The sequence below is a fragment of the Atractosteus spatula genome, chromosome 9 (assembly GCF_055471065.1).
Source record: "Atractosteus spatula isolate fAtrSpa1 chromosome 9, fAtrSpa1.hap1, whole genome shotgun sequence".
Lineage (NCBI taxonomy): Eukaryota > Metazoa > Chordata > Actinopteri > Semionotiformes > Lepisosteidae > Atractosteus > Atractosteus spatula.
In genome coordinates this window covers 39687510-39709034 of record NC_142714.1, presented here as the reverse complement: position 1 = coordinate 39709034, position 21525 = coordinate 39687510, and the positions used below count along the sequence as shown (strand labels likewise).

Here is a 21525-nt window from a genome sequence, read left to right as displayed (position 1 = left end):
TGTGAAGATAACATTGAAATATCACTTTTCCTAAAAATCCTTTCTGTCCTAGAACACAACCATGCCATCAAACATCGTCTATTTTTTCTAATTATCCTAACCCTAACCCTAGCTAAGGGTTTGGGTGGTTAGGGTTAGGGGTTCAAATTGTCTCTGAAGAATCAATGCAACCTTCCACTCATTTGAGAGGAAAATATAACTCAAGGCATCAATATATTAGCTTGAAAACACTCATCAATCTTGTCAAACCAAAGAAAAGTATCAACTGTGCTACAATTTTATTTTTTGAAAAGTATTCTGTTATTTGAAACTGCGTATTGAATGCTGTTCTCGAAAAGCATTGTTTCAGGGTTACATAGGTTAAGAGTCAGGAATAGGCAATACATATTAGCCTTTTCTTTTAAAATGCCAGTGCATTAAATGCCAAATGCAAGTTTGAAAAGCTTAAGCCCCTTCCTTCAAACTTTTCTTTAAGGGTAATCAAGTCATCATTCACTTTTAGGGCAATGCAGTGCATACAGCCATATAGGTATGAAAAACAAATGTGAAGATAACATTGAAATATCACTTTTCCTAAAAATCCTTTCTATCCTAGAACACAACCATGCCATCGAACATCCTCTATGTATTCTAATTATCTTAACCCTAACCCTAACTAAGGGTTTGGGTGGTTTGGGTTAGGGGTTCATATTGTCTCTGAAGAATCAATGCAACCTTCCACTCATTTGAGTTGAATTATAACCCAAGGCATCAATATATTAGCTTTAAAACACTCAACAATCTTGTCAAACCTAAGAAAATGTATCAACTGTGCTACAATTTTATTTTTTGAAAAGTATTCTATCATTAGAAATTGTGTGTTGAATGCTGTTCTCGAAAAGCATTGTTTCAGGGTTACATACGTTAAGAGTCAGGAATAGCCAATACATACTATCATTTTCTGTTAAAATGCCAGTGCATTAAATGCCAAATGCAAGTTTGAAAAGCTTAAGCACCTTCCTTCAATCTTTTCTTTAAGGGTAATCAAGTCATCATTCACTTTTAGGGCAATGCAGTGCATACAGCCATATAGGTATGAAAAAAAATGTGAAGATTACATTGAAATATCACTTTTCCTAAAAATCCTTTCTGTCCTAGAACACAACCATGCCATCAAACATCCTCTATGTTTTCTAATTATCCAAACCCTAACCCTAGCTAAGGGTTTGGGTGGTTAGGGTTAGGGGTTCAGATTGTCTTCGAAGAATCAATGCAACCTTCCACTCATTTGAGTGGAAATTATAACTCAAGGCATCAATATATTAGCTTTAAAACACTCAACAATCTTGTCAAACCAAAGAAAATGTATCAACTGTGCTACAACTTTATTTTTTGACAATTATTTAGTCATTAGAAATTGTGTGTTGAATGATGTTCTCGAAAACCATTGCTTCAGGGTTACATAGGTTAAGAGTGAGGAATAGCCAATACATACTAGCATTTTCTGTTAAAATGCCAGTGCATTAAATGGCAAATGCAAGTTTGAAAACCTTAAGACATTTCTTTCAAACTTTTTCTTTAAGAGTAATCAAGTCATCATTCCCTTTTCGGGCAATGCAGTGCATACAGCCATATAGGCATGAAAAAAATATGTGAAGATAACATTGAAATGTCACTTTTCCTAAACATCCTTTCTGTCCTATAACACAACAATGCCATCAAACATCCTCTATGTTTTCTAATTATCCTAACCCTAACCCTAACTAAAGGTTTGGGTGGTTAGGGTTAGGGGTTCATATTGTCTCTGAAGAATCAATGCAACCTTCCACTCATTTGAGTGGAAAATATAACTCAAGGCATCAATATATTAGCTTGAAAACACTCATCAATCTTGTCAAACCAAAGAAAAGTATCAACTGTGCTACAGTTTTATTTTTTGAAAAGTATTCTGTTATTAGAAACTGCGTATTGAATGCTGTTCTCGAAAAGCATTGTTTCAGGTTTACATAGGTTAAGAGTCAGGAATAGGCAATACATATTAGCCTTTTCTTTTAAAATGCCAGTGCATTAAATGCCAAATGCAAGTTTGAAAAGCTTAAGCCCCTTCCTTCAAACTTTTCTTTAAGGGTAATCAAGTCATCATTCACTTTTAGGGCAATGCAGTGCATACAGCCATATAGGTATGAAAAACAAATGTGAAGATAACATTGAAATATCACTTTTCCTAAAAATCCTTTCTATCCTAGAACACAACCATGCCATCAAACATCCTCTATGTATTCTAATTATCTTAACCCTAACCCTAACTAAGGGTTTGGGTGGTTTGGGTTAGGGGTTCAAATTGTCTCTGAAGAATCAATGCAACCTTCCACTCATTTGAGTGGAAAATATAACTAAGTGCATCAATATATTAGTTTTAAAACACTCAACAATCTTGCCAAACAACAGAAATGTATCAACTGTGCTACAATTTTATTTTTTGACAATTATTCTATCATTAGAAATTGTGTGTTGAATGCTGTTCTCGAAAAGCATTGTTTCAGGGTTACATAGGTTAAGAGTCAGGAATAGCCAATAAATACTAGCATTTTCTGTTAAAATGCCAGTGCATTAAATGCCAAATGCAAGTTTGAAAAGCTTAAGCCCCTTCCTTCAAACTTTTCTTTAAGGGTAATCAAGTCATCATTCACTATTAGGGCAATGCAGTGCATAGAGCCATATAGGTATGAAAAACAAATGTGAAGATAACATTGAAATATCACTTTTCCTAAAAATCCTTTCTGTCCTAGAACACAACCATGCCATCAAACATCCTCTATGTTTTCAAATTATCCTAACCCTAACCCTAACTAAGGGTTTGGGTGGTTAGTGTTAGGGGTTCATATTGTCTCTGAAGAATCAATGCAACCTTCCACTCATTTGAGTGGAAAATATAACTCAAGACATCAATATATTAGATTTAAAACACTCAACAATCTTGTCAAACCAAAGAAAATGTATCAACTGTGCTACAACTTTATTTTTTGACAATTATTCTGTCATTAGAAATTGTGTGTTGAATGATGTTCTCGAAAAGCATTGTTTCAGGGTTACATAGGTTAAGAGTCAGGAATAGCCAATACATACTAGAATTTTTGTTAAAATGCCAGTGCATTAAATGCCAAATGCAAGTTTGAAAAGCTTAACACCTTTCAATCAAACTTTTTCTTTAAGAGTAATCAAGTCATCATTCCCTTTTCGGGCAATGCAGTGCATACAGCCATATAGGCATGAAAAAAATATGTGAAGATAACATTGAAATATCACTTTTCCTAAGCATCCTTTCTGTCCTAAAACACAACCATGGCATCAAACATCCTATATGTTTTCTAATTTTCCTAACCCTAACCCTAACTAAGGATTTGGGTGGTTAGGGTTAGGGGTTCAGATTGTCTCTGAAGAATCAATGCAACCTTCCACTCATTTGAGAGGAAAATATATCTCAAGGCATCAATATATTAGCTTGAAAACACTCAACAATCTTGTCAAACCAAAGAAAATGTATCAACTGTGCTACAATTTTATTTTTTGAAAAGTATTCTGTCATTAGAATCTGCGTGTTGAATGCTGTTCTCGAAAAGCATTGTTTCAGGGTTACATAGGTTAAGAGTCAGGAATAGCCAATCCCTATTAGCCTTTTCTGTTAAAATGCCAGTGCATTAAATGCCAAATGCAAGTTTGAAAAGCTTAAGAGCTTTCTTTCAAACTTTTTCTTTAAGGGTAATCAAGTCATCATTCCCTTTTAGGGCAATGCAGTGCATACAGCCATATAGGCATGAAAAAAATATGTGAAGATAACATTGAAATATCACTTTTCCTAAAAATCCTTTCTGTCCTAGAACACAACCATGCCATCAAATATCCTTTATGTTTTCTAATTATCCAAACCCTAACCCTAGCTAAGGGTTTGGGTGGTTAGGGTTAGGGGTTCAGATTGTCTCCGAAGAATCAATGCAACCTTCCACTCATTTGAGTGGAAAATATAACTCAAGGCATCAATATACTAGCTTTAAAATACACAACAATCTTACCAAACCACAGAAATGTTTCAACTGTGCTACAATTTAATTTTTGAAAAGTATTCTGTCATTAGAAACTGTGTGTTGTATGCTGTTCTCGATAGCATTGTTTCAGGGTTAAATAGGTTAAGTGTGATTAATAGCCAACTGTTCAAATGCCACTGCATTAAGTGCCAAATGCATCAGTTTGAAAAGCTGAAGCCATTGATTTCAAACTTTTTCTTTTAGGGTAATTAAGTCATCATTCTCATTAGGGTTAGGATAATTAATCGATTTTATTTACAGAGAAGACTGACACAGCTTCGCGCTGTGAGTCTGTTTTTCTAAGAAAACATGTGTCCGTGGGGGAAGGTGGAGTGTCTTTCACTGGAAGACTCACCTTTTCTACTTTGAAAATACCTGTGAAACCGGTTTAATTCAGCACAGCCAGCTCTCCCACAGAGAGAGATGAAAACCGCGCAGCGCCAGGTGAATGCTCAACATTAATGTAGGGCTTTTGGTCTCACGTGGATTTGCACCTTGCAACCTGCGGTACTGCTGTTTACATACAATACGAACATGTTGTGATATTTAGAAATATAAAAAATGTCAGTATACTGTAGTGTCCATAATATTTGCTATTTTAGTTTTTCAAAGAAATGTTTATTTGTTAAAAGATAACTCATAACAATTGTTGGATTTGAACACCCGACCTCACGCTTATACAGTAAATCAGTCACTTAAGCTATCACGCCACCAAGGCAAATCATGTGACATGCACTGAAACAGCAATACATATATCAATATAAAAATATAGTTATACCGTTATTAATTTATTTAGATACCATATTATATTCCCTATTAATCCAATTCTAAAAGTATGCTTTTTTTAATCCGATAACGAGCGTATTTGAAGAAAATGTTAAAACGATCAATTTTCACAAAGCATAAAAACATACAGTAATATGTTCAGAAGAAGCACGTAAAAACATTTTGAAATAACCACATGTAAGACTTTAACCACATGTAAGAGTTTACATAATATGTTTATGTTCCTAAATTAATATTGTTTATGACCTTCAGATGCGTTATGCTCCTATTCTTTTTATGCTCAGCTACTAAAATTTCCCTTTAGTGGTAAAATTCCATATAAATATTCAATACTAAGTGGATAAAAATGTGCACAGTAAAGAGATTAAATTATTAAATCTTTTCACTACTGACCAATGCACCACGAGTGCCCCTGTCAGTCATTTTGTTTAGCCAATCACATACTGCGGTACGGCGTGGTGGCGCATGCGTAGATGCTCGCAGTACGGGTTTATACTGTGCATTTTGAATGGCTGCATCTGTAGGGTTAGGGTTAAGATATTCTGCAACAAATAACTGCAACTACAAAACAGCTTTAAATTTGGTAATATTTTACTTTAAGAGTCGCCTAAACATACATTTATAAATCAAGTAACAAACAGCTATTAATACTGAATAATGCATTGAATAACTTTTATACTGTATGCGAATAACAGGGCTTTTGTTTATAATTGTCTGATCACAATGGGTGCCTGGTCTCAAATGTTACTGACATTGTAAAAACTTTGATAATATATTATACGTTAAACAGAATGTGTATTTGGCATTTGCCACCCCTAATGAATTGTGTAATTCATAAATGTAATTAATTGTTATAACCACCCAGTGTCCTGTGTGACACAATTAAACAACAAAAACAGGAGAAGGCTCCACAGATGAAACATTGTTGCTCCTTTCTATTTTTCAGCATGAATTTAACTTTTACTTGTTCAATGAATATTAATAAGCTCATCATCCAATCACAATGCTTTTGGAAGAGGAGACTATGATGACTTCTCATTCCACCCTTTGGAACACCCTTCGTAAGCCTTCGACTTTGAATTTCCAGTGTGTCACCGCTTATAAAATCACATACAATAATTAATGTATGTGTGCATACCTCTACATTTTCTAATACTACTATATGTTGAAACTCTCACAGAGTTGTCCAATATCCATTCAAATAATATTTTCCCCCCTTTTATGATTGTTAATAAATGCTATGGCTGTTCCAGTTAAGTCTCATCGCTGCTGGAAGTGATACTAGTGCACTTTTTTTCTCTCCTGATCCAAAGTTCCAAAATAGTAACCAAGGAGGACCACACTATGTGGAGGAGAAAGTTTCATTTTTATGTTTTATTTTCAGTTTTAAATTTTCATACTGTAGGATTTTCTGGTTAAAGAAATATTAGAAAAGAGACTTCTGATTAATGATGCTGTTTGCCATGATAAATACAGTATGTGCTCCCATTTACAGTACTTTTATTCATGGACTCAAATACGTACAGTGCCCTCACCTGGGATATAAGGTGTGTGTAGTGTTTCAGGTCACTTGTTGAGACTTGAGTGTAAAACTAGGAAAAATAAGTGGTTGATATGGACCTGATTTATAATAGCTTGTAAAGATGCAGATGAGTCATTGTGGAACATGTCATCAAAGGAATCATTAAATGGATTGTCAGTATGAGAAGTAAATTTGCTGCCAAGAGAAGAGCAAGTAACTGTCCTATTTCTATTGACATTCAAGTGCTTTTTCCAATGTGCTGCCTGATTAAATCTTTTAAACCCTTCAAAAAGAATAAGTGGTGATTTTTCATTCCTTCCAGTTTTTGGTGCTCATTCAGCTTCTGAGCAACTGCCAAAATACATTTTCTTGTATTTTTTTCTCATATTATACTTCTCTGTGTGCGGGATTTCTCAGCAACAAAAAGGATAGCTCATTTTCAAAGGCGTACAGATCTACATAAATGGCAAGCTTTCTTATCAACATTACTGTCATATTCTAGCTTTGAGTTCAGGATTTACATGCCTTCCTCACTCTCCAAAATATATTACTAGCTCTAACCAATAGGCTATTAAAAGCTTACTGACGAGCTCTGCATTCCCTTGTATATTCCTTCCTCATTCATTACAATAGATGTGCACATTATGCATTGCATAACTGTGTGTTATAGAGATTGTATTTTTTAACTGGAGTAGTTTTGGTAGGAGATCTTTAGATTAAATTCAAGAAAGATCTGCATTATAAACTAGTGGTTAAAGCACTGGAGTCTTGACTAGAAGGATGCATGTTCAAATCCCAAGTGGGATACTACTGCAATAATCTTGAGCAAGGATGCAGCTGTACTGCAACTGTTCCAGCACAGCAAATTTAAATTGGATCCCAGAATTTAAAGATAAACAGAATAATTAGTAACTGTAACTCCCACAAGTGACTGAATTAAAAAGCCAGCTGGGATGGATTCATACATAGGCAAATCAGAGTTCGTAGTTACTGATCTCATGTGGTGTTACCCACAAAGACATATTTTTCCTTGTTGGAAATTGATTTGTTTTGCTCTTGTAATATGATAACGTGCACAAAAATAGAACCTATCAGCATGACATGCAACAAACAATCAAAGTTTTAAGCTTAATTTTTACCAATATCAGTGCAAATACAGTAAACAGCCATATTATTTATTTTATTCATATCCCTACCCAGTGCAAACAGGCCTGGGACTTCTACAAATTCTAATAAAAGATATAGCTGCAGGCAGTAATATCTAACTAAGTCAGTTTACACTGATGGAATATGTACTGTATATGTTTCACAGAAAACGTGATACGGTCTGCACTCTCAAAGGAATGACAAGAGTTTTGCTTTTGTGCACATTCCTACAGTATATGTGAATGATAGTTACCAAGGTACTGCTGGCAATTTATAAGGAGCTTCATTCTTTTCATATTGTAAAAGGCCCTTTATCCCAAAAAGTATTTAACAAAATAGGAGATACTTTCTTATGCCCCTGAAATGCCATACCACCTGGGAGAAACCATTCTACACTGGCAGCCCCATTACAAGCAGATCAAATAAAAACATAAGAAGTTCTTTCAGCCATTTATTTAAAGATGGCATTTATACAGGCAGGAACAAATAAGCCCAAAGTGGAATTTAGTCTATAAACTGAAGTTAACACCCCAACATTAAACAGCAGTACGCTGTCATCTGGAATTTCCAAACCAACACCTGAGTAGTGTGAAAAGGAACTATTCTGCAGGAGTTGGTGTTCATTAGATGAAATTCTAATTTCTGGTCCCAAATACTTGGTCATTAAAGGTCCTATGGCATGGTTTGTAAGAGTAGGGGTGATCTCTTCTCCCTCTTCCACTAGATAAGGTGAAAAGCAAAAAACAGGGCACCAAAAGCACTTTTTCCTAGGTATAGTATTGCACAGTATATGCCACACTGACATATCTCATGGGGGGTGATACAATCACATCAAAACCCAAATGGGAACATGACCTGGAATGTACCTTTGAAGATGATATATGGGAAAGGATTTGTGAACATGCTCAGACCTTTTCTTTTAATAGTTGTCATCTCCAGTTTAATAATTCAAGAGGTATACTGTATTTTGCAGAGAGGCTCCATAAAATAAGTAACAGCTATTACTGAGTATTAACCCAGATACAAGGTAGACATTGACAATCAACTACTTTCTGGTCATGTTCAAAATTAGATAAATACTGGGAGATAATTCTACATGTTATTGAGGAAATCAAGTTTTAAACTCCCTCTGGAACCAAGATTGATTTTAATTTTGTGATGACTGTATTGCAACACAGAGGGGGTGCAAACATTAGATTCATCAAGATGTCCATGATATCAGCTATAAAGTGTAAAGCATTATTATATAGTTGAGGATGGATATTAATACCACAGGGCCTTTATTACCTAGTACAATTACATTTTTTTACATTCTTTTCATTTTTGATTTTCAACAAGGTCCATTGACCATCTTTCTTAATCCTTTGTATTATAGTACTGTAGCAGCAAGGTGTGACATACCCATGGGCATGACATACTGTATCAGGACCTTAGAAAATAGGTGGGTCTGGGTCAGCAAACACTCCAAAACACAGCTGTAAGGTTTTAGTGCAGTTCATTTGGACTGCAGGAAAAACACCCCCCCCTCCAAAAAAAAATAATGACCATAAAACAAATACCTAAGCTCTTCGTTGAGCTCCTGCCTAAAATTCTTGCAGGCCTTAACTATAACGGCCAAGAAGCTACACCAAAGAAACCACAATCTTTCCAAAAACAGCAGTCTTGCTCTTCTCTACTTTCCAAACTTGAGTCTCTCACTCCAAGACACCTTACAAAAACTCCAGAACTCAGTTTCCTTGGTCCATGGTCAGTCCTTCTCTTCTGGTGAGTGATGCACACTGGGGATTTGCCTTCTATTCCCCTTTTGCAGCAGCGGCAGGCATCCACTCCCCCAGACTAACCCTGGAAGCTTCCACTTCCTGTTTTTTTTTTTAAAGTCATCTGACCAATTGGCCTCCTGCAACTGGTCAGGTGACTGAGCAGCAGCTCATTACCCAGAGGAATCTGTAGAATATGATCCCTACTGGGACTGTGCACTTCACAAAGGCATACAAGTTCACTTAGAATTAAGTGTTATTAAAATTTCCCTTTCTGTGCCTTGACCAAACTTTGGGCCTCCCTAGAAATGTAGAAGATTGTGGCTGCCACCCTTTAGTGGTTTCCTTATAAAGCTCAACCATCGAATGCTATGTAGTGTAGATGGGCTTCACTGAATCTAGTAGTCGAGTAGTATACAGTTTCTCTCCAAGACAATGGGTCAGATGCAGTTCATCAGCCAAAGGAACATCCACTTGATGGGACTATAACCAATAACACCTCAACCAATCACCAGCTGTGATATTGCACTTTCAAAGCAAGCACTCAACTAATTTTTCATTTGGTTAACTCATTAACTCCTCTCTTCTTTAACTGAACTGGCAATCTGACTTTTCCAACCACGTGATTGCAAGCAGTCCAGGTCAGAACTTAATCTTTTCTCCAAGATGACAGTCCAAGAGATTAAGTGAGTGCACAATTCTTCCAAAGATATTCTTTCTGCAAAAAAATAAATATTGTGTTCACAAATCTGATTTCACCTGATCAGTGAAATAAGACAGTTGGACTCTTTCTTTCTCTCATGAATATCCAATCATATTTAGTGCCAAGCTGGGCCATGGACCAACATCAGACCAGCACCCTCTTCTCAGTGAAAACTCATGAAGGATGCTTAGCCAACAGTTCTTTTGAGAATAATATAATCGAGAATATAATTCTCGAGAGTTAAACGATTATTCCAAACACATTGGATGTTAAGTTCACAATTTTAAATGCATATTTAATTATGTCTGGGAATATGAATTTGAAGTTATTATTTGAGACTGATAAATCAACAAGCTAGATGATATCATGTTATAGTCAATGTATTTTAACCACTGAAGTTGTTTACTCTTCTCCTTGTAATCCCTGAGTGAACAATCAGTGTTTCGTATCACAGCAGATCATTGTACTCTCAATTTCTAACAGTAAATTAAAACCCTCTACTGATGTTTGTGCAGACATTTATAAAGTAGTAATGCTTTAATTTACATTTGTTTTTCTTTTTAATAATACTACTGGAAAGGCACTGCTGGGGGAAGAGGGTGGAAGGAGGGTGAGAGGGATTCACATTGTTCATATTTTTGTATGTCACCATCTGTTTGTATGTCACCCTGTGAAAAACTAGCAAACATCTTAATGTAAAAAAAGAGTAGGGGTGATAATCATGTTGACATGGATTAATTCTACTCCAGGTTTACCCACCTTTGCTGACCACAGTAATGTTCTTCCTGAATTCAACAGTTGAAGCATCTGTGCCTTTTTCCAAGTGTGAAGAAACCAAAATCCTCACAGCAAGCACAAAAGGAGAAAAGTGCAATGGAAGTGATCTAACTTGAAAGAATTTGCAATTAACTCAGTAAAAGGCCAACTGAGAAAAAAGGGTATATTACTTTATTAATGCAGATTGAAAATTATGGTTGAATTCAGGAATGTGCTACACATCACCTTGAGTTTTTTTTGCAAATTTGATTAAGAGAAATATTGTTGTTACCTTGGGCAAAACTAGAAAATTACAAAAGATTTTTATTTTCATATAATATTTTCTTATTTTTTCTTACACCTCATCTTGTTTATGGAATTAGCTGCAGGGGCTGAGTTTTGTAATAGCGGAAAGTAAATTTCATTCTTTTAATAAACAATGTATTCTTACAATAATGAATTAACTTTATAGTTACATCTATTACTGCATTGGGCTATTAAGGAAACTGTTGTGAGGCTGTTTTTCTTTCATGTCTATACAGAACTATTGTTAGCTTTCTGGCTTTCTCTTGGTCCACCCTCAGCGAAGTGCCTGGTTAGGAGGCAGAGTACCTGTACTGTACTGTATATAAAGTAGTCAAGTACTTATGCTAAAAGTTTCGGTGCGGTAGCTCTGTGGTTAAGTATCTGCCTGTGGCTGGGAGGTTGCCAGTTTGTATCCCGCGGCCAGCAGAGGAATCCTACTCTGTTGGGCACCTGAGCAAGGCCCTTAACCCTTAACTCCAGGGACACTGTACAATGGCTGACCCTGCACTCTGACCCCAAGCTTCTCTCCCTGTCTGTGTGTCTCATGGAGAGCAAGTTGGGGTATGCGAAAAGACAAATTCCTAATACAAAAAATTGTATATAGCCAATAAAGTGATCTTATCTTATTTACAAGGTTTCTTCTGTTTTCTAACATCTTAAGATAGTATTAGTCATGAAATATGCCAAGGATGCATTATAAGTTATTGGTAGAATCAGATACATAGCCCATCCCCAGAATCTCTATGTGACTTGATCTGGCTAATTATGTCCTGTTAAATATTGTTACTACTGTATATTATATGAACAATATAATAGAAGACTTGGGATGCTGCTTGAAATAATTTTAGAAGACCAGTAGGAGGAACTATTGTCTCGTTGGACCTGTAACTCCAAAATAGCATCTGGGCACATTGTGTTGCATCCATCCAATTTTCAAACTGCTTCATCCAATTCAGGGTCACAGGGGAGGCAGTGCCTACCCCAGCAAGCAACCAGTCCAGCATAGAATACACACAGACACACATACACACTTGCGCTAGGGCCAATAATCTATCACTATGTCTGTGGGAAGAAAGCAGAGCACCTGGAGGAAACCCACACAAACACGGGTACAATTTACAGTACAAACTCCACACAGAAAGCACCCCAGGTCCAGATTTGAACCAAGGTCCAAGCACTGCAATGTCGCAATGCTAACCGCTGTGCCATTCTCATTGTGTTGTATGTTAAGTGTCAATTTTGGATGTGACATTTACAGTAACTGAGGAGCAAACATTCTAACAATTTAAGGTGGACATTAAACTATAGAACAACATATGTGTTAGTCGTGGTTCTGTGCTTAAATCCATTATGCTGGCATTCTGGCTGTTCTGCACCAAGTTGTTTACCAAGTGTATTTGTGACTTGCAATACTGACTTTTATTGTGCTGACTGGAAAAAGAGATATCTTTGACAAAGCATTTTGTGACCACAATATGGATGTGGTCAGATCCACTGGATGCGCTTTTGAGGTCTAATTCTTTGGAATCATGCAGTCTAGGTTATGTCAAAATAATTTGAATGAAAATCTAAAGACCAGTGTATGGAACCACTGGTATCGTATTGTGTGTCTTTAACGTAAATGACTTTAACAACTAATTAATCCAGGAAAATGAGAATGAGAGACATAACAAAAGCAATGAGGTTACAAACAATATTTTGTATACAATTTGCTTGGATACTTTAATTGGCTTTTCTGTAGTTATCTATGAGGCTTTAAGTGAACCAAGCACCAACAGAGAGAGATATACCGTTCATCACAACCGTCTTCAGGTTTGCAATTACAGAAAAAATCTGCTAGCTGGTATTTAGACTTAAGCTTATGTGAATGGCAAGCATAGAGAGCATTCATGTCTATCATTTTGACCTTTCACTTAGAACAACTCAGTAAGGACTTGTAGTTTCAAGTTCAGTGTGACTTTCGTAACATTGCCTCTCTGCATTGCACTGCTGTTGCCTGCAGCATGTGCTTCTCCTTAATATTTTCACAACAAAAACCATCCACCCTGAAGCTATATTCTTTGATTTGGGGATGGAAAAATGTTTTTGACACGCAAAGATTAACAACCTTTTGCTTAAGTTATTCCCACATAATATTTAGCACTTCATGTAAACTTAAGACCTCTCACAGTGGTGATAATTAAATCTTAATATAACAAGTTCACTTATTTTTAAATGCCCCTAAAAGAAATAATACTTTAAAGACCTTCAGCTGTACAAAACACTGTCTCTATCCACTTCAAAAACTGACTTGGTTTATTTTTAAATACTGGGAACTAAAAAATAAATTAACCATTTCTTGGTGTGTTCATAGGATTCCCAAATAGCTTAAGAATAAGATTTGAGAAAGGACTTTTTTTGTAATTTTGCTAATAGCATGATGCTGCTTAATTAGCCAGGAATATATATATATACTGTATAGATATAATTAAGGTTATCAATCTGATCCTGCTTCTCACCAAGAAGGACTTGAAAACTACCAAAGATATGAAAATGTTTCATTCTTTCCACCAACCTGTTTCGAATTCTGTCAAATATTTGTCAGTTAAAATTATGTGTGAACTCACTGGGAGAATGCCCGCATACTAGTGTCTAGATTAAATCAAAACTTTGACCTGACCACAAATTGGAATGAATTGAAAGGGAATGAAAAGGGAATGAAAGGGAAAAGTATAGGTGATTGTACAGTACATAGCAACAATGCAATATTCAAATCAAATTATTTCTATTTTGGTATTTGGTATTTTGGAGATTGTATTGTTTTATTTTTTCATTAATTGCATTTCAATGTTGTACTGTGCATTAAAGGATGAGTTTTCATTTGCCAGTATAAACTATTCTAAGGAAAATTTAAAAAAAACATGTCTGGCCTCAAATTTTCAGGTTATTATGGGTGTGATTAGTGAACATGGAATATGATGTTTTAACTCAAATGGAACTAAGAGAATTGATTAAATCAAACTGCCAAGCACCTATAAATGGAATCAATTGCATATTCAATACTATGCATTAAATAGCAGCCTTCAAATTGAGATTAGCTGGACTGGGAGTTATGAAATGGCCTCGACACTGAGAAATTTCAAGGCTTTATCCACAAAGCAATGGAAAAGTGATTTGATAAGTTTTGATTCTGGCATGACTAAAAATGTTGATAATACCATGTTTTCTTGAAAATATTGCATCAAGGGGCTGTTACCGAGTCCATCTGCATGAAACAGAGCAGCATGTGTCAACAGAAGATGAACAAGCTGAAAGGACATGTAGTCATGAACATAAAACATAAATTAGATTTTAGAATGTTGCTGTGTTTGTTATTGTTTTAAAGGTCAATAACCCTTTAACATCATTATTGCGTTAGATTTACATTGCTGACTCAGAAATTTAGAAAACAAAACTGAAAAGTAGAAAATAATGCCCTGGCACTATACAGTAGGTCCAAGAAACAAACTTAAATTCATCTCTGGTTTTACAGCACAAAATATATCCATTAAACTTGACTAGATTTGACTAGGATGGGATGCAAATACACTTTCAAAGATAGTCAAGTAATACACCTACATTTATAATGTGAACACTATGTAAAAATAGGTTGAATATCAAGCTTTTCGCTTTGGTTCAACAAACTGTTCTTTGGAATAGGAATGAAATTTAGACAGTGGTGAGTCTAAGGACAGTGAAAATATCTTTGTGCACATAGAGCAGCCAGAGTCTTGAAGCAGTTATTCTTTCTTCCATCTTCAGCTGCAAAATTGTACATCACCCAGCTCAATGTATGCTTTGATAATACTGTAACGCCCTCGCCTGGTGGTGAGGAGGAAGCGCCCCTAGGCGCTCGTAGTACCGCGGGGCATGCTGGGAGTGGTAGCCGGGGAGAGTATGAGGGTCAGCACGATGACCAGCGGCTGACCCTACCTGTGTAAATAATGTCCTAGTAATTCGAGTGCCCTGTGTAGTCCTGTAAAAGTGTAGTGTGTTGTTAGGTAATTACCACCCTAAATATGTGTACGTGTTCCGTCAGTCTCCTCATGTGTGTGTAGATCCTGTGTTTGGTTTTGGTGTGGTTGTCAAATAAAGTCAGTGTTTTTGGCTGGTTAATCGCGTCTCCACTGTTCTTTAGTTCTGAAAAGAACCTGCAACGCTACATTGGTGTCAGAAGCGGGCAGAATGAGCAACTCGTGGCAGACATTACCCGACTCTGTTAAGCGCCGGCTGACGCTGACAGACGCAGAACCCATCGGCAGCACACATAGGGAGCCTGAGCAACTCCTGGGTGCGACAGGTGGCCACAGCCCTTACCAGGGCTACCCAGTAGTGGCCCCGCCAGTAGAATTGGGGCGGCTGCCCCGGAGAGAAGATGCCCTCCCTGCCGGAGCCGATCAGCGATTCCCACACCCATCGGCGCGGGTGCGACCAGGTCGCTACGATGGTGAAGCGCCTTGGGAAACCTATGAGGCGCAGTTCCAGCTCGCGGCCCGGATGAATGGCTGGAGCCGGGCGGAGATGGCCGGCCACCTGGCGGCGGCGCTGGAAGGAGCGGCCTGCCAGGTGCTCCTGGACGTCCCGGAGGAAGACAGAGGCGACTACGCGGCGCTGGCGGCAGCCCTCCAGCTGCGCTTCGGTGTAGAGGAGGCGCCGGACTTGATGCGGGAGAGGCTGGCCCTGCGGCGGCGCCGACCAGGGGAGCGACTGGGCCCGGTCGCCGCGGATGTCATGTTCCTTGCCCGCCGAGGATACCCAACTTTCCCCCGGGAGGCGCAGCAGGAGATGGCTCTCCAGGCCTTTCTCAAGGCCCTCTCGCCAGAGGAGCTGCGGCGCCACGTGCAGCTGGCCGCGCCAACATCGCTGGAGCAGGCCTTGGCCCTTGCCACACGGGCTGAGGCGGTGTTCGGGGTGGCTGGGAGCGCCACCAGACGCAGTGCGCCCTGCCGGCTGACCGAGACGGCGACGGAGGAATCCAGCGAGGGGGAAGAGGAGCCAGCCCGGGCAGCGACCCCCGCGGAACAGCCCCGCACGCTGATTTGCGACCGCTGCGGGAAGAGAGGACACCGAGCCCGGTTCTGCCGGGCACCCGAGCCTCGTCCTCCCCGATCGGCGTCGGGAAACGGGAACGGGGCGGCTCAGCGCGGGGAAGGCCGCCCTTGAACACCTCAACCCCCGCTCCGGAGAGCGCTGTAAAAACCGGTGCCCCTCACGCCACCGTGGGGTGAGTCGGCTGTAGCCGAGGCCTGTACCTCCAATGCCGAATCGAGGACCAACCCTGCCTGGCCCTACTCGACACCGGTTCTTCGGTGACCCTACTCCGACCGGGCGTCCTCCCCGACACCGAGGGCACCAACCCCCCAGGATGGGAGGCCTCCAGCCTGCGGCTAAGGACCGTGACGGGACAGCTCGCTGCAGTCCGGGGGAAACAGGTGCTTGCCTTCCGTCTGGGTGCAGCGACGGTGCGCCACCCCTGCTACCTCGCACCCATCCAGGACTGTATTCTGGGGCTGGACCTGCTGCAGCGAGTGGGGGCCAGTTTGGACTTGGACCGGCAGGAGTTGGTGTGGCAGGGGGAGCGACTGCACCTGGTGGAGGGCAGGCCCGGCGAAGGCCGAGGGACGCGGGCTTGCCGGAGCCGGGGGAACAAGAGGCGTCGGCGGCGGCGTCAGTCGCCGGGGCAGACCAGGCCTGTGAGCCGGGGAGCGAGCGTGCCGGATCCTGCTCCCGAGTCAGCCGAGGGGCCAGACAAGGCGGCGGCGGCGGGGGCCGAGCGTTGCGTGGAAGCGAGGCGCGCCGTGGAGGACCTCTTCCAGCGGAGCTGCGAAGGCCTCGATCAGGACCAGCGGCAGCGGCTCCAGGAGCTACTCGCCCAGAACGAAGACCTCTTTGCGGCGAGAGATGAGGACTGCACCCGCACTGCCCTGGTCCAACACGAGATCAACACCGGCGACGCTCGGCCCATCCGCATCCCACCGGGACGCATGATTCATGCCAAGCGGACCGCCGCCGAGGAAAAGATCCGGGAGATGGCCGCAGCGGGGGTGATTGAGCCCTCCGCGAGCCCGTGGTCGGCGCCAGCCGTACTGGTCAAAAAAAAAGACGGCTCGTGGAGGTTCTGCGTCAACTATCGCAAGCTGAACGAGGTCACCCGGAAAGATTCCTACCCCCTGCCGAGGATAGATGACGCCCTGGACTACATCACCGGGTCGACCTGGTTCAGCTCCCTGGACCTCCGCTGCGGCTACTGGCAGGTACCGCTTGCTCCCGATGCTCGCCCGAAGACGGCCTTTTCCATCGGCCAGGGCCTCTGGCAGTTTACTGTCATGCCTTTTGGCCTGTGCAATGCCCCGGCGACGTTCGAGAGGCTGATGGAGAGGGTGCTGGCATCGGTCCCGCGGAACCAGTGTGTGTTGTATCTGGACGATCTGCTGGTCCATGCCCGGAGTTTCGATCAGGCTTTGACGAACCTCCAGGCGGTGCTGGCCTGCATCCGCCGTGCTGGCCTGAGGCTCAACCCCCGCAAGTGCGAGCTCCTGCGGCGGGAGGTGACCTTCCTGGGACATGTTGTTGGACCGCGAGGGGTGGCTACGGACCCAGGTAAGGTCGCCGCAGTGAGGGGCTGGCCGACTCCACGCACCGTCGCGGAGCTGCGCAGCTTTCTGGGGTTGGCCTCATACTACCGGAGGTTCGTCCGGGATTTTGCCAGCATCGCTGCCCCGCTGCACCGCCTCACCGACAAGGGCCGCCGTTTTGACTGGGACTCGGGCTGTGAGACTGCCTTCGGCCGGTTGCGTGAAGCTCTGGTGGGGGCCCCCGTGCTGGCCTACCCCGACCCGCGGTTGCCGTATGTTCTCGATACCGACGCGAGTGACTCGGGGGTGGGCGCGGTGTTGGCGCAGGAGGGGCCGGATGGGGAGCGCGTAGTGGCCTACTATAGTCGGGCTTTGACTAGGCCTGAGCGGAACTACTGCGTGACCCGTCGCGAGCTGCTAGCGGTGATGGCGGCGGTCCACCACTTCAGGCCGTACCTGTTCGGGACCCGGTTCCGGCTGAGGACCGACCATGCGTCCCTCACCTGGCTGCTCCACTTTAAGGAGCCGGAGGGGCAGATGGCGCGATGGATAGAGATCCTGCAGGAGTACGACTTCACTGTCGTGCACCGTGCGGGGTCTCGCCATCTCAATGCCGACGCTCTCTCGCGGCGCCCCTGCGAGGCCGCGGACTGCCACCACTGCGCCCGGCGGGAGCAGCGTGAGGGGGCTGTCCGCCCCGTGGCGGGGGTGAGCACCGCGGCCACGGCCCGGGAGGGGCCGCTGGGGGTGGGCCTGCCAGACCTGGCGCAGCGTCAGGCAGCTGATCCTGACGTGGGGCCGGTGCTCCACTGGAGGGCAGCAGGAGTGCGGCCTACGCGAGAGGAGCTCGCCCCGCACCCAAAGTCCGTCAAGGCCCTCTGCGCCCTGTGGGAGGCCTTGGAGGTAAAGGACGGGGTGCTGCGCCGGGGGTGGCGGGTACCCTCCAGTGGCGAGGTACGGTGGCAGCTGGTGGTGCCTCGGTCGCTCCGCGGGGCGGTGCTCCGAGCGGTGCACGGCCAGCCGGGCGTGGGGCACTTCGGCGGTAAAAAAACCCTGCAGCGTCTCCGAGGCCATTTTTATTGGGGTCTTTGCCACCGGGACGTGGAGCGGTACTGCCGAACGTGTGCGGTGTGCGTGGCACAGAAGGGCCCCCCCGAGCGCTCCCGGGCCCCCCTCCAACAACACCAGGTGGGGGCTCCTATGGAGCGGGTGGGAGTGGACGTTTTGGGCCCGTTTCCGCGCACTGAGGCCGGGAACCGCTACGTCTTGGTGGCCATGGATTATTTTACGAAGTGGCCGGAGGCCTACGCCCTCCCGGACCAGAGTGCCCCCACGGTGGCCGATGCACTGCTGGAGGGGATGTTTGTCAGGCTGGGGGTGCCGGAGGAGTTACACAGTGACCAGGGGCGTAACTTCGAGTCCCAGGTCTTCGCCAGAGTGTGCCAGCGCCTGGGGATCACTAAGACGCGGACCACACCGCTGCATCCCCAGAGCGACGGGTTGGTGGAGCGGTTTAATCGGACGCTCGCCACCCAGCTGGCCACCCTGGTGTCCCGGCACCAACGGGACTGGGACCGCCACCTCCCCCTTGCGCTCTGGGCGTACAGGACCGCGGTCCAGGAATCCACCGGGTGCACCCCGGCCTCGCTCATGCTGGGCCGGGAAATGCGAACACCGGTGGACCTGGTCTTCGGCCCGCCGCCCGGAGACGGGTCGGCACCGCCGGCTGGACCGGACTACGAGTGGGACCTGCGGCAGCGGATGCAGCGGGTGCACAGCTTTGCACGGACCCACCTGACACAGGCGGGGGTCCGGCAGAAGCGGTACTACGACCTGCGCTGCAGGGGGCCTGCCTTCCAGCCCGGGGACTCGGTTTGGGTGTACAACCCGCGGCGCCGCAAAGGCCTCAGCCCTAAGCTGGCGCCGTCGTGGGAGGGGCCCGCTGAGGTACTCGGGGTGGTGGGCGAGGTCTGCTACCGTGTCCGGTTGCGAACACGGGGGAGAGTGGTGGTCCTGCACCGAGACCGCCTGGCCCCCTACCGGGCCCGGGAGGAGGAGCCGTGTGGGGAGGCTCTAGAGGAGCAGCCGGGGCTGGAGCCGGCCGATAGTGGGGCGTCCGTGGGTCGCCAGCCGTCACCGCGGCGCAGCGGCCGCTCACGCAGGGTTCCGCAGCAGCTGGCCGAATACGAGTACAGCCTGAGGGGGGTGTTCGACGTCGGCGAGACGCCAGACGCTTCAGGTGGGGGCAGTGTAACGCCCTCGCCTGGTGGTGAGGAGGAAGCGCCCCTAGGCGCTCGTAGTACCGCGGGGCATGCTGGGAGTGGTAGCCGGGGAGAGTATGAGGGTCAGCACGATGACCAGCGGCTGACCCTACCTGTGTAAATAATGTCCTAGTAATTCGAGTGCCCTGTGTAGTCCTGTAAAAGTGTAGTGTGTTGTTAGGTAATTACCACCCTAAATATGTGTACGTGTTCCGTCAGTCTCCTCATGTGTGTGTAGATCCTGTGTTTGGTTTTGGTGTGGTTGTCAAATAAAGTCAGTGTTTTTGGCTGGTTAATCGCGTCTCCACTGTTCTTTAGTTCTGAAAAGAACCTGCAACGCTACAATACTATATTTTGGACAGGGCAACTTAATACCTGGAACCTGACGAACTGTTATATTTTATCATTAAAACAATCTCAAATTCAGTGGGTTTAATTTTGATGTCAAAGATAGATTTATATGAAGGCTACAGTGCATTATAAGAAAAAAATCTTTCTTGAGTATCAAACTAAGAATGAGAAGTTAGACAGTGGTCTAACATCGTTAGTGGTCTAACGATGAGCAGCGACGACATCGACTTTGAGAACCAAGCCCTCAAAATGTACTCCTTTTTCATCAACGGAGGATACCCCAGCAGTGTTATTGACAGGACCCTTGCCCGAGCCAAAAACACCCCTCGGACCATCAACCCAATCAGGAACTCCCGCAGTAACAACTGCATTCCTTTGGTGCTTCCCCACCACCCCAACACTCTTCATATCACCAGGACTATTAACGACAACTTTTCCATCCTACAGGATGATCCCTCCATTGGGGCCCTCTTTTCTGACAGCCCCATCATCTCATATCGCTGATCACCCAATCTGCACAACCTTCTTGTTCACAGCTCCCTTGACCGCCCTCAGCAACCATCCACACTAGGCACTTTCCCCTGCAACAGAGCTTGCTGTATCACCTGCAAGTGTACATCCAACACCACACTCATTCAAGGCCCCTCAGGACAATTCCGGATCACCCAGATGGCATCTTGTACCTCCAGCAACCTTATTTACTGTATCTCTTGTAGTAAATGCCCAGCCATCTACAGTACATTGGAGAAACAGGAAGGAGACTCGGAGACCACTTCAGAGAACATGTCAGGGCTGTGAAGATTAAAGATCTCTCCAAGCCCATTGTTTTCATTTCACCTCTGACGGCCACGACCACTCTAATCTCTCCGTCTGTGTTCTCAAAGACGGTTTTCCGAACTCATACATCAGAAAGACTACCGAAACCAAACTTATCGTGCAGCTAGGATCACACCTTCCCCCTTCTCTTAACGACAGACTACTCTTCTTCAAAATTTTCTCCATTCATTGGAAGTTTCATTTCACACCTCTATACACCTATTCTGACTTCACACCTCTTGATTGGCCTCTCTTTCTGTCCCCTGCTCCCGCTTCTCACTCCTTCTCCCTCCCAGCCTTTGTTTTCCCGCTACATTACCTTTGCCTACTGCCTTGTCTCTCTCACACCTGAAGAAGGCTCCACGGCGAAAACGTTGTGTTTTCTTTCTTCTTTTTTTCAGCATGAAATAAAACCTATTACTTGTTCCTTTGCAGCTTACGCATGCTGACGCAGCTACACACCTGAA

The 21525-nt window shown here is 43.8% G+C and overlaps 1 protein-coding gene and 1 pseudogene across 1 annotated transcript; one reads left to right on the top strand and one right to left on the bottom strand.

Annotated features, from left to right (window-relative positions):
• The first annotated feature begins 8365 nt into the window (after positions 1–8365).
• LOC148828563 (uncharacterized) lies at positions 8366–16218 on the top strand. Its single transcript, XM_088926043.1, has 3 exons — positions 8366–8470; positions 9114–9279; positions 15194–16218. The coding sequence occupies exons 1-3, from the start codon at positions 8366–8368 to the stop codon at positions 16216–16218; spliced, it is 1296 nt and encodes a 431-aa protein (XP_088782169.1).
• A 777-nt stretch (positions 16219–16995) lies between these two features.
• On the bottom strand, positions 16996–18705 carry LOC148828562 (uncharacterized; annotated as a pseudogene).
• Positions 18706–21525: the final 2820 nt, after the last annotated feature.